The sequence below is a fragment of the Engraulis encrasicolus genome, chromosome 2, assembly GCF_034702125.1.
Source record: "Engraulis encrasicolus isolate BLACKSEA-1 chromosome 2, IST_EnEncr_1.0, whole genome shotgun sequence".
In the NCBI taxonomy this organism is placed as follows: domain Eukaryota; kingdom Metazoa; phylum Chordata; class Actinopteri; order Clupeiformes; family Engraulidae; genus Engraulis; species Engraulis encrasicolus.
Window position 1 is genome coordinate 27,171,444 of NC_085858.1, and position 13,912 is coordinate 27,185,355.

Here is a 13,912-nt window from a genome sequence, read left to right on the forward strand (position 1 = left end):
TCTTTGCATACATTTTGAACAGTTCCCCTTTAATTCTAAACGGAAATGTACTTGGAAGAGACCAACGTAACGAGTGTGGGATAAAGAGTTTCAACTTTAATTAGGTGGTTGTTCGTCAATCCAGTCGTGTCAAACTATCGTACTGTATGCATCAATATTTAAAAATAACCCTACGGGTTGTCCATTTCACGTGGATCAGTTGTAATCTCACAACAACTCCCAGTGCCTTTACCTTTGTTCTCAGAGTGGTACGGTCCTTTCCTCATCGCTCAATGGTTGGCGCCGGGTGGTGTCCACATGGCCTTCTAAGTTAATTCCTCCTTTATTACCAAAAAGTGCTGTTTTTTGTAAGCGGGCGATCTACAATAAATAACAAAAATGCACGAAACAGAGGAAATGGACTCTGAGATGGACTTTGACGATGTCGAAGAGCCTTCGTTCAGTGATCCAGAGGACTTCGAGGATGACATCGACGACCAGGGTAAGAGAAGAGGAAAGTACCCGGCTTTCAGGCCTGGTGCATCGGGACTTGAGACTAGTCTGTGGTTAGCTGACTGCTACATATTGTACTATAATCACTAGTGATCTGAGCTTATCAAGCAATTGCTAATCCAACGTTATTTTATTAGCATTTGTGTCTCGTCTTAGAAAAGGGGGAAACAGAACTAAGCCATTGCTTAGTCATGAGTTTAATTGATGAGGAATGTTGAAACGGAGTTGGCGCTAGTTAGCTTCGGCTAATGTTACTCAGCTTAGCTTAGCCTTATTGTACATCATGCACTTTTCGTTTACAGTCTATTGGACACGGAATAGATGTGTCTTAACGATTTAGCTTTCTGCTTTCCTTTTGTTTATTTTAAATACGAGCATCTTGGGTTTGAGGTTTGCTGTAAGCAAATAAAGAACAGCAGCTTGATGACATATGTCTTGTAACCCTTAAAACTTTGGCAAGGGATGCTTGTTTGCTTCCAGCTGTCAATCCATTGTGTCGTCAACAAGTGCGAAGTGGGTGCTATGTACGTAATGTTGAGCAATTTAACCAATGAGGTCATATCTCAAAATGTATTCTAGTCAGTTGATTAAATCATAATTTTCAATTGACCTGAGTTCACACTTCCTTGTTGATCTTGTCCCAGTTGGTAGTAGGCTAATTGGGTCTAAAGGGGAACGAGTGTATTTGTCTGCTGTTCTGGATGATGTATTAATACTTACTTTGTTTCTTTCTCTCTTCATTTCTTTCAATTTTCAGAGCTTTTGGAGGATGTCCTGAGGGAGCAGCCCCAGGAGGCAGATGGCATAGACTCTGTGGTTGTGGTAGACAATATTCCCCAGGTTGGACAAGACCGCTTGGACAAACTGAAAAATGTCATCAACAAGATCTTCTCCAAGTTTGGCAAAATCACAAATGAATTTTACCCGCAGGACGAGGAGAAAACCAAAGGGTGAGTCTCAAACTATTCTATGCAGCTTCAAAGTTCTGTGGGTCTTGTGAAATGACTGAAATCATTCACTGTCACTTCATTCTCTGTCTTAATTTGCAGGTATATATTCTTGGAGTACTCTAACCCAAGTCATGCTAATGAAGCTGTGAAGAACGCTGATGGCTACAAATTGGACAAACAACACACTTTCCGTGTCAACCTTTTCACAGATTTTGATAAGTAGGCTATTTTAATACATAATATTCTTCTTTAGTGTTTCTAGACATCCTTTAAAAAGAGTCTTTGTGTTGACGGAATATTTTCAACCACTTTTGTTTATGCAGATACATGAACATCAGTGATGAATGGGAAACACCAGAGAAACAGCCATTCAAAGACTTTGTAAGTACATTTCTAGCAATGTTTTTTTTTTCCTCCAGAGATTTTTCATCCTTACCCACAGACACACAAGGCATAGCCCTCAAAACATTCACCCCACTCCCTCCCGGGTTTAATTGAATCCCCTTCACAGCCCCTTGATCTCAACCCCATCACAACTTCACTGAATGTGTAATGCCCTTGCCCGTGTCTTCGCCCTCATGCTCCATTGTCTAGTCCCTCTTTGTCCTTCACCAGACAGGAATACTCAAATTCTCGCATTTTAGGATCTTGGCCGAGGCTCAAACGGCTAAGGCACCATAACAGGGCTGATAGTATTCAGGCTCCATACCTGATTAAAGGCTTGACAGAGTTTGCAAAAATAAAAACATTGATAATAATTAGCCATTAGGTTATTCTTTTCTCAGAAAATGTTACAGGTTCAGGGTTTTCTTCTACTGTCAGGCTGGAATAATGGTCATACACAGGCTATTAAATGTTTGAATATGTGTCATATCAGGCCTACGTTACGTCACTATGCAGTATCTTGTCGTCGTTGTTAGAGCAGGGGAAAAAGTTCAGGCTCAGGATTTATTTTCACTATCACCCCTGCCATAATGATACCCTGGAGACGGGTTCGATTCCGGCCAGTGGTCATTTCGCAATCTTCCCCGATCTCTCTCTCCCACTTGCTTCTTGTCACCATCTTACTGTCCTGCCAATTTTTTGGGGGAAGAATATTACCTTTCAGGTTTATTCTTTGTCCAAACGGGACACTTTAGGACATCATCACAAAATGTACCCACTTGGATCATACTAATCTGTTTGTATGTAATTATTCACAAACCCATAGACCCCAACGTCTTGAAATATAAAAGTTACCACCAGGTAGCTGTGGGGAAAAGTGGGCGGGGGAAAAAGTACTTTTTATTTACTTGAAAAAGAAATGGCAAGTCATTCATTCAAATTTCAAATGTCAATAGTTTCTCTCAAAATATTGACGCAAGAAATGTGCAAATTAGGAATAATCAAATATACATGATGCCATTACGTGTTCTACTGTACGTTATATGTCTGAATCCCTGTACGGACATTTTTACGTGTTTTTGCTATCACTGATGTGATTTTATGTTATTGCAGGGTAACCTTCGCCACTGGATGGAGGATCAAGATTGTCGTGATCAATTCAGTGTGATTTACGAGGCTGGGGAGAGGACGGGCATATTTGCCAACGATGCCAAAGAGTCAATTATAGTTGAGGAGAGAGCGGTGAGTTGGTTGGCTAACTTGTACTCTAGTTTTGTACTGCACCTATCGCACAACGCACAAATCGCACAACAATCCTGTGTGTGTGTGTGTGCGCGCCTGCGTGTGTATATTCACTTGGGTGGTTGAGTATTGAGCAGTTTTTTTTCCCCCTCCACAATCTCTTTGAAATCCATTATGTGTACACTGTTAATTGAGTCTCTCTCTCTCTCTCTCTCTCTCTCTCTCTCTCTCTCTCTCTCTCTCTCTCTCTCTCTCTCTCTCTCTCTCCTGTTCTCAACCCCAGCGCTGGACTGAGACCTACGTGCGCTGGTCTCCCAAGGGCACCTATCTCGCTACATTCCACCAGAGGGGCATCGCTTTGTGGGGCGGGGAGAAGTTCAAGCAGATCCAGAGGTTCAGCCACCAGGGCGTACAGCTCATCGACTTCTCACCCTGCGAAAGGTACTGCACGCCACTCTTCAAAGTCTTCACTGCAAATGAAAGTGAAGTGAAAGCCCAACTGGGAAACTCCAACTCCCATTGTCATTGTGACACAGCACACAAGTGCACACTGAATTAAACGAAACTGCATTTATGCCTCACCCATGTGAGGGGGTAGCTGCTAATGGCACCCCCAAGGTAGTAGTGAGGCGGGATTTTACCATGCTCAGGGTACCTCAGTCATGGAGGAGGATGGGGGAGATCACTGGTTAATTACTCGCCCCCACCCAACCTTGCAAGTTGGGAGTAGAACGAACCGGCAACCTTCGGGCTACCAAGTTTGACGCTCTAACCGCTTACCCATGACTGCCCTATGGGTGACTTCATCTTGACGCTGTACGTGGCACCTGTTATTATCATTATGAATCCTCAAGACAGGTCGACCAAGCTACAGTCACTTGTTTTGGAAGGAGGCTCTGGCCAGGTGTTACTTCTGAATTGTGTTTTTTTTCCACTGGTAATTTGTGATTTATGTTAACATTTTGTGTTTTTTTGTTGTTTGTTTGTAGGTATGTGGTGACCTTCAGCCCCCTAATGGACACGAAAGACGACCCTCAGGCCATCATCATCTGGGACGTTCTGACTGGACAGAAGAAGCGAGGCTTCCACTGTGAGAGCTCTGCCCATTGGCCCATTTTTAAGTGAGTAATTATGCCGAAGGTGGAGAGAAGGGAACTTTGATTTTGATTGATTGATTGATGAATTAATTGGCTGATTTGATTTTTATGTCCTTTATCTGTCAATACTTTTTAAATCCCTCATTTATTACCCAGGTGGAGCCAAGATGGCAAGTTCTTTGCTAGAATGTCCCAAGACACCCTCAGTATCTACGAGACACCAGTAAGTTCTAGTTTGTGTTACTATTGTGTTACTATTACTACACATCCCTCATCAATTAACTGCTCTCTATAGGTAGATTAAGATATATCTGTGTGCATGAATTGTGAAGTTATTTGCAGCTAGTAACATTATTGAGTGGTATAATGATTCAAATTAGTTGAACACTAAATTAGAATTTATAAAAAATACCTCTGATCAAGCAATGATTGATGTATAATTTACAACATTAATCATTGGTTTTGTTTCTTTGTGTTTAGTCCATGGGTCTCCTGGATAAGAAGAGTCTGAAGATAAATGGCATCAAGTAAGCTTTTGAACTATGCGTGACTGTCAAGAAGCTTTTGTATCGATTCTGACTCATGTCAATTCAGTGAATAGCATTAGCCTTGATGCGATAGTTTCCCCCCAGCGCCTAAACATCTCTGCATGTTGGAACTCTTGTGCAGGCCCTTTGAATCAATATACACATTTTAAAACAATGACAGACATTTTGAAGACACCTATACAGCATTAAAATAAAATATGATATAAGAAGAATGTAAAAAAAAAAACCAAAAAACATTTTTTTAAATTTAGGGACTTCTCCTGGTCGCCCGGTGACAACATCATCGCCTTCTGGGTTCCGGAGGACAAGGACATCCCTGCCAGGGTGACACTCATGCAGCTGCCCAGCAGGAACGAGATCCGAGTCCGCAACCTCTTCAACGTGGTCGACTGCAAGCTGCACTGGCAGAAGAACGGCGACTACCTTTGCGTCAAAGTAGACAGAACCCCCAAAGGCACACAGGTAGGTAGCTTATATCTCGCAAAGAAATGTCTGGATACAAAAACAGCCCTTGGGGGGTTACTCCAAGAACCTGGCTCAGTAGTAAAAACGGGTTAAGGTTAAGTTGACCTTGAAGTAGTGGTAAATCATCAAATAGAAGAGCTCAAAGGCCTCATTTTTGTAACTAAATGATACATGTGAACTATCTGTGAGCAGGTTTGCCACTTCCTGTATGTTACCTTAGCCAGGTGTATCACTGCAGCATGCTCTTGGAATTGCCCATCCTGATGTCTCTTCTGTGTTTTTGTTTCCAAAGGGTGTTGTCACCAACTTTGAGGTCTTCCGCATGAGAGAGAAGCAGGTCCCCGTAGATGTGGTTGAGATGAAAGGTAAGGAAATCGGGCTCATCTCTGACGACATGGTCTTTTAATTAGGGTATTTCATCTATGTCTATTCATGGTTTTTCCCTTACCATTGGTCTGTACCTGACACTTGGTTGGGCAATTAGTTACCAGAATAGGATGCTTTATCTGGTAAAGCTTGCTTTTGGTAATCTGTGACGTACAGGACGTCAACATGACCTTTGTGATGTCCATGTACATTTACTTCAGCTGAAGACATTATCTACCCTGGAGTTAAAAATAAGTTCAAACGGGAATCAATTTTTTTGTGCTGTTAAACCACTATGTTAGCATGATGGTTTTTGTTTTACCCTTACAGACAGCATCATCGCCTTTGCCTGGGAGCCCAATGGTAGCAAATTTGCCGTGCTGCACGGAGAGTCTCCTAGAATCAACTTCTCTGCTTACCACGTCAAGAGCAATGGGAAGATTGACTTGATCAGTACGTACCTGTGTTTGCATCGCTTCTATACTGTGTGGATCAAATCTTTTCTCTACATAACTTAACCACCGGTTTGTGTGTATTTGTCTGTGTTTATTTATTTACGCATTTATTTCACAGAATGTTTTGACAAGCAGCAGGCCAACAGCATTTTCTGGAGTCCCCAGGGTCAGTTCTTGGTGTTGGCTGGTTTGAGGAGGTAGGTTTATTATTGGTTTGGCTTTGCCTAATGCAGCCACCCTCATAGCTCTTACAACACATTGCTTGGATTTGAAGGGCCTGGGATCTTTTGTTCTGTGTTCTGCTTCCGTTTGTAAATGGTGTTTGTCACCAACTCCAAACATTTTTTTGGGATGAGGGATATTCTTCAGGCCGTAGGCCTATTTTTGTCTTTTAAAACAACCGAGCTGGAAATATTGTGGTTTTGGTCCCACCGCAGAGTGTTTGTTGTTGTATGTGGTAACTCAAGCAATGTGCTGATTCTGGATGTTGATATTTGAGCCACCTGAGAATCTTCACTGCAAAATATCTGACCACCCATTGGGGAAAGCGTTCAATTTTTTCAGGAATTTTTGATCGCATGGTTGGCCACACAGAGAAAAATTGCTGTTATTTTAGTTTTTTTCCCTCTGCATAATTAATCTGTAATCAGATTTTTACATCAGACAAATATTACAGCCTCTTTTTGCAGTCATTCCAGCCTAGAGGTTCCAAAGGTTCTCGCCTTTTTACAACCAGGAAATGTCGGGTCAGAATTGCATCAGACCAAATGCATAGGAAGCGACTAATGGCCAAGTTGAAATGGCTTTGCGTGCTCAGCCCAAAAGTTTCAAGATTTCCCACTACCAACCTTCTGTCCAAAAACATGTCTATACCTAACTGATGATTTTACAACTGGTATGAGTTTACAAGAAAGTAAAATGTATATGAAGTAGATCATAATGATGATGATGAAGATGATGATCAGTTTTAACCTCCACTTCCTCCTTCTCCTCCCCCAACACAGCATGAATGGTGCTTTGGCCTTCGTGGACACCTCTGACTGCACTTTGATGAACATCGCCGAGCACTACATGGCATCGGATGTGGAGTGGGACCCCACTGGTCGATTCGTTGTCACCTCTGTCTCCTGGTGGAGTCACAAGGTATACCTCATTTTACACTTAACGCCGCCCATCTGTTCCCAAGATGGCTGAGCAACATTATTTCACATGGTGTGTAGACTGTCTGGACTTACATGTTAAGCAACTGAAGGTTTTCTTTGAGCTTGGAAGATGAATCCCTCATCACTCCAACGAACCTCTTCAGTTTCGGTTGATGTGGGGGAGAGTGGTAGAAGTTAAAGGGACACTGTGTGAGATTTTTAGTTGTTTATTTCCAGAATTCATGCTGCCCATTCACTAATGTTACCACCAGCATCAAATTCTAAGTATTCATTATGACTGGAAAAATTGCATTTTTCATTCATGAAAAGGGGGATCTTCTCCTTGGTCCGCCATTTTGAATTTCCAAAAATAGGCATTTTTAGCTACAAAAATGACTGTACTTGGACCATACTAGAACATATTTGTTAATTACATAGTAAACTTTCATGTAAAGATCAAATTTGGCAATAGGCAGCCCAGTTTTAATGAGCAGCATAGTTGCAGTACCTTTTTTGTCCATTTCCTGCACAGTGTCCCTTTAAATACTCCCCCAAGACTCGGTCGTCCAGCTTAATTCTGTGGATGATGACCTGACCTGGATGAATAAGACTCTTCACAGACAGGACGTGGACTTGTTAGCCTCTTTTTTTGTTTGGGATTTCCTATTAACCCATTGACGCCTAAAGCACCTACAAAAAAGGGTGCTGAATGCCTGAGCCCTCTTTAAGAAAAGCTGCCCTCAGCCTATAAAAACCTAAATATCTCAGCTTCTGAAGCACATAAAAATATGCGCTATGTTGCATTTAAACGCTAAGACCCTCATCTTTCATCAGAATGTGTTCATTCATCTCAAAACAAACAGATTTTTAATAAAGTTGTCTCAAATCTCATGAGCCTGAATGTTGCGTAATGCAGCTCCAGGCGCCAGGGCCAACGTTGCGCAACGCAACATCAGGCATCAATGGGTTAATGGCTGAACTGCTATACGTCATCCCATTTATTTATTTTTCTGTCCCTTCCCCACAGGTGGACAATGCCTACTGGCTGTGGACTTTCCAGGGGCGCCTGCTGCAGAAGAACAACAGGGACCGCTTCTGCCAGCTGCTGTGGAGGCCTCGTCCTCCCGTCCTTCTGAGCCAAGAGGAAATCAAAGTGAGCAAACACACACACACACACACACACACACACACACACACACACTAACGCTCTCTTCGTACAGTGCAACTCGGGGCTAGGCAATTTGGCTAAAAAGTGCCGTTACACAATGTTTTTGATTTTAAAAAAAAATTAAATTGGTTAGGGCTGGATGATGAAACCAAGTCCAAATGGTTTTTAATGGATTGGATTGAATCACATGATCACACATCATTGGTGTGTTTCTCAGAAACATTGCATGAACCAATCATGTGATTTGCAAAGAATATGAAGAGAACAATAAGACAAAAAGCAGTATGTAACCTTGTGTGTCTTTTTGCAGAACATCAAGAAGGATCTGAAGAAATACTCCAAGATCTTTGAGCAGAAAGATCGTGCCAGCCAATCCAAGGCCTCCAAGGTATAGTGACGACATTTGTTCAAGGATCTGTAACCCCTCCCTTTCATGGCAGAAATTTTGCTTATAGGTTTGTTATTTGATGGAGCTATGACGCTATGACATGCCACTGACCTCTACAATACAAGGACAGAGCATCTCTTTGATCACACCGAAGCATATTCTGTAAAGATCAGTGCTGCTGAGGAATGAGTCTTAACAGTGTGGTCAGTCCACAATCTGCAAATGTTTACCCTTTCAGTTATTGTATCGATAGGCTTAATTTGTTATGCATTGTGTTCTTGGGCCTGCTCTGATCTGTATCCGTACCTGCTCTGTTGTAACAGGAACTGATTGATAAGAGGCGTACCATGATGGATGACTACCGTGCATATCGGGACGCCTCCGCCAAGGCCTACGCGGAGCAGAAGGCCCTCCGGCTGGAGCTTCGAGGAGGTACGATTACAGCAGACATAAAACATTGATTATTTACTCATTAGATATTTTTAGGGCTTTTGTGCCCTTATTTGGACAGGATAGTTGGGGAGTTGTGGCAGGAAATGAGTGGGAGAGAAATGGGGGAAGGATTGAACAATGACCTTGAAACTCCGGTATATGCCATGGCACCACATAAGGCCATTTTAATTTTCACGCAGGTACACACTTGTTTACGTACCTCTGGTTTAAAAAAAAAAAACAATCATGTACTAGTATTTTCAAGTGCAGAACTTTGTGTCAGCAGAGTAGATTTCAGACGCAACTTCTCTGTCCATAATTTCCTCAGAAGTGTTAACCTTAGCCATTGATGCACCATGTCAGTGTGTGCGTCCGTGTGTCTTGATGAAGTTCACCATCTTTACCCTTCTGTTAAAATCTCAGGAGTGGACACAGATGAACTGGACAGCAATGTGGAGGACTGGGAGGAGGAGACCATTGAGTTTTTCATCAGTGAAGACATTATTCCCTTCGGCGAGCTGTAGTCCCAGAGGCAGGTGAGTTCTCAACTGGATAAGGATGGGGAAACTCTGCTGTCAATCAATGATGCATCAGATTCATGCTCTTCCCAATGGGCACAGCTGCTGTCATGTCTTGGCAAATTATGTATGGCCTTTAGGTGTTTTCTACAAATAGGATATTGATGTAGTGTTTGTTATTAATAGAATAGAATGTCATCTGAATTGTTTAAGGGGAAGTGATGTAAAAAAAATTTTTACACTTACAGCCCTTTTTGGGGGTATTTGATTGTGAATTAGGGTGATTGCAATTGAAATTTGCACACATGCTACTTGTCTGGGAATTTTCAGTTTCTACAAAATCGTGGCTTTAAGTGTAAAAAAAAAAAGCCAAACTTCCCCTTTAAGACACAAAGCTTGTCTGCTCGGGTTAGACACAAATCGCTTGGGTAATCTACAGTATTTCCCACAGAATGTGCGTTGGAGGTTAGTCGGTATCAGAGACATGTGACTATTGTCATTGAATAGGCCATGTTGTATTTCATATGAAATACAAATCCCCCCAAAATAAGTAGCTTATGTAGTGTTTGAAACGAAGCTCCAGAAATTACATGCACAACTGAAAATCTTCCTAGGGGAGGTAGTCAAGGTGAGAGTTGTATGTGGTCAAGGTGGCTGAATTCCTGATCTTTTTTTTTTTTAATCTGATTCTCTCCCCAGCTAGGTGACTTAGAGAGGAATTGGTGTGGATCGACAAAGAAAGCATCAGTTGTCTCTCTCTCCCTGGGCCTTGTGGACTACAGCCTCCCCCTCCTCCAGAGTGTAATTCTTTGCCCAACATCCATCTCTAGTGCCTTTTAATATTGGTTGCTGCAACCGGGAGAGCTGTGAGCTGCTGTGGGGTCTGCTCGTGCTCACTCTTCTGCTTACCTGGTCCACTTCCAACAGGACCCACTCCAGGACCCAACACCTCTCACGACCACATTTGGACTCAGTCTGTTCTTTTCCATTTTTTTGATTATTAATTGATTTTTTTTTTTTTTTAGTTTATATATTTTTTCTTTATCTGATTTTGTACTATCAAAAGGCTGAGGTCTCAACATGTCACAATGTGCCATGAACTTTTTATACACTCGGTGGAAAGAGATGTGTTGGTTTCAGAGATTTTTCCGTAAGGATAAAATGTCTTCTAGTGTGTCGACATGGCACTACAGTGGGCTGTACCCTCCCCCTTTCAGATTACCTTATATTAAAAAGTGCGCAAAGACAAATAAAGAATATACTTACAAATATACCAAACGTTTGTGTGTGTCTTTGTGCATTTATAAAGAAGGAAAAGAACCAACATACCAACACACCTTTACTGTTGGAGGTTTGACATCAATGACTCACACCTTTTGTTGGGAGGGGTCCAGGCTACGAACTCTTTGGAAAGGAGTGCATTTCCAATCTCAAGAAGTCCAGTTGCTTGCAGCTCAACTTGCTCAAGTCATTGATCACATGAACTGGGTAAATGGGAATTTGCATTGACGTTTTTGTGCTTTGATACTGTTGTGTTCAAAATAATAGTAATATCTTTAATTTTTCAAAAAATTCTAATAATTTGTACTTAAATGAACACATGCATTGGGGATACTGCACTTTCAATTTCTTAGCAAGATAGAAGGTAAATTAAAATAAAAAGTAATTTAAATTGTATTAATTCATTACATTACATAATGCAACATTAGTTTAGGATAGGCCTACTCAGCGAAGTTGAATTTAAGAACTTCTTTGTACAGTGCATTTTTGAGTTTCCAAAAACACGTCAACCATGCCATTTTCTGTGAATTATAATATTACATTGTTTAATGTAATATTATAATTCACAGAAAATGGCATGGTTGACGTGTTTTTGGAAACTCAAAAATGCACTGTACAAAGAAGTTCTTAAATTCAACTTCGCTGAGTAGGCCTATCCTAAACTAATGTTGCATAACCATGGTTTCTGATGGTTGCTTCACATCTGTGGTGCATGGAGTTGATTAGCAGTCAATAGGTATTGCAGATCAGATCACCCAGGTCAATTGTACTAAATTTGACAGTTCATCTACGCCATTTGGGTTTTGCATCATGAACAGCATTTATCTTATGTCAGCCTGCAAGTTTTGTATGAGAGGTGATGTTTGTCTGGAACATGATTTTGCTCGCTTCCTGGTGTGTGTGGGGTCATTGTCTAGTTCAGTGGTTCTCAACCTTTTTTATCAATGTCCCCTGGATCTTATCATAAGCTTCCCAACGCCCCTTTGACCTCATCGTAAGCCTGCCAACACCTCCCCTTAATAAAATAGACTAATGCCTCCCAATGGCAACTAAGCAGTGCCCTCTCTCAGCTGTATCTTTCTCAACGCCCACCTGAGGGGCTGTAGTGCCCCCATTGAGAAACACTAGTCTAGTTGAAACCTCCACTTCAAAGGTATTTCTTCTTCAGCATATGGCAACATCACTTCTTCCAGTATCCGGATCAACTCAAACTGGTTCATGGTATGCAATAAATAGTGTCAACACCAACCGTAGTATGAAAAACATCCTCATATCATGATGCTTGGACCACCATTAGATAAAATTGTTCTTTTTGTATGTAAGGGTCACACACAGTTACTCAGATGTCCTGCAAATACAGCATTCAGGCCATAGTACACAGTGATGACGACTGTTAAGCATGGTGGTACAAGCATGATTTGAGGATGTTTTTCATACTGCGGCGTTGGTCCTATTTGCCTCATACCAGGGATCATCATGGATCTGTTTGAGTACATTAGGATGTGTGTTGTGAGCAGTTAGCTCTCAAGTCTTGGGTTAAAAGGGCAGAAGGTAAATGTTTTGGTGTGCTGTGGGCTATGATCACAATTAGCAATGACTTTTCTCTCCACTTTTACATTTCAATACCAAGTTCACAAGATTGAGACATTGTAGACATACAGTCAATCCGGAAAGTATTCACAGCACTTCACTTTTTTCACATTTTATTATCTTACTGCCTTATTCCAAATGCTACAAATGAATCTCTGTTGTCAAAATCCCTACACAAATTATTCCATTATGACCATGTGAAAAACAAGCTCTCTTCACAGTTTTGAAAATCTATAAAAATAAAAAACAAAGAAATCATATTTACAAAAGTATTCACAGCCTTTGCTTAATACTTTGTAGAACCACCGTTGGCAGCAATTACATTCATTTTTTCATTTTGAAATGAAAAGGGATTAAAAGGGAGGTCATCGGTGTGTGTTTCAACCTTTCAGTACATTGAAATTGTACATTTTGAGTCTGCACCTGGCTAAAGTAGATGGGTGTGAGTTTTGAATGAAATCCTATGGAGAGTTAGCCTGGTTCACACCAGACGTTGTGTGTGTAGCTTCGGCGCCCCCTGGCAATGTAGAGTATCATGATCTGCTTCTGTAGTCAGTGCATGTTGACATGCATGCTTCTTTAGGTGTAATTCAGATTTCCAATGTTGACGGCATCCATACATCGCCAAACCATGTCAGATCCAACAACCATGCTTGACTAGCCAGATGATGCACTTTTTGTGTAAAACTCACTTGTTTACCACCACACATGCTTGACGCCATCTAAAGCAAATTTCTTTATCTTGGTCTCAAGAGAGATGAACAGACCAAGGATATGGATCACTGGAACCATGTCGTGTGGTCTGATGAGACGAAGATAAACACATTTGCTTTAGATGGTGTTACATTTCAAAGCATTTAGCTATCATGGAAGCCATTTACGGAAGTATCAATAATATCATCAATAGCAAAAGGAAAAAAGTGATAGGGAGAGCACTCCCAGACCTTTTTTTTAATGAAGATGATTACACATTTTTTTTTCAAGGGCGTCTTGAACAGACAGCGAAGCATTTTCCGGAGTGACGTGGCTGCATGTGGCAGCAAGACGCGTTAGAGTAACATGGAAAAGTAGGCCTAACACTGCCAATATCAATTCAACACTCAGCTTATTAAACAATACATTGAATATTTCCTGGTCTACTGAAAAAAAAGAGGTATGGGACGTAAATATGTGCTTATGATGGTGTCAAATATTTCAAATGGTGTCAAATACTTATCTTTGCTTATTGTTTTTTTGTTTGTTTTTTTTTCAAGTCCCACTCCATGTCTTTAAGCGGACAGCACAGCCGTGCTGGTGGCACGCTTCTGGGCTTCCTGTTTGGCCAGGTGGTCCTGCAGTACAGCAACGGCCTCGTCCACCTTGGAGTGCAGAGACTCCGGGTACTCGAGCATGAG

At 41.4% G+C, this 13,912-nt stretch overlaps 1 protein-coding gene across 1 annotated transcript; it reads left to right on the plus strand.

Annotated features, from left to right (window-relative positions):
- The first annotated feature begins 244 nt into the window (after positions 1-244).
- Positions 245-10,925, plus strand: eif3ba (eukaryotic translation initiation factor 3, subunit Ba). The gene is made up of 19 exons (XM_063185263.1): positions 245-481; positions 1,250-1,442; positions 1,542-1,661; positions 1,766-1,823; positions 2,940-3,068; positions 3,352-3,509; positions 4,058-4,189; positions 4,322-4,388; positions 4,646-4,692; positions 4,965-5,175; positions 5,471-5,543; positions 5,875-5,997; positions 6,118-6,196; positions 7,004-7,142; positions 8,169-8,294; positions 8,620-8,697; positions 9,021-9,129; positions 9,553-9,665; positions 10,347-10,925. The coding sequence occupies exons 1-18, from the start codon at positions 379-381 to the stop codon at positions 9,651-9,653; spliced, it is 2,046 nt and encodes a 681-aa protein (XP_063041333.1). The 5' UTR covers positions 245-378; the 3' UTR covers positions 9,654-9,665; positions 10,347-10,925.
- The last annotated feature ends 2,987 nt before the right edge of the window (positions 10,926-13,912 follow it).

Bases quoted from the DNA above. Each gene is read 5' to 3' on its own strand.
- eif3ba (XM_063185263.1), top strand. From the start codon at position 379: ATGCACGAAACAGAGGAAATGGACTCTGAGATGGACTTTGACGATGTC. The intron at 1,662-1,765 runs GTAGGCTATTTT...TTGTTTATGCAG, and splicing joins CTTTTCACAGATTTTGATAA to ATACATGAACATCAGTGATG. The intron at 5,998-6,117 runs GTACGTACCTGT...TTTATTTCACAG, and splicing joins TGGGAAGATTGACTTGATCA to AATGTTTTGACAAGCAGCAG.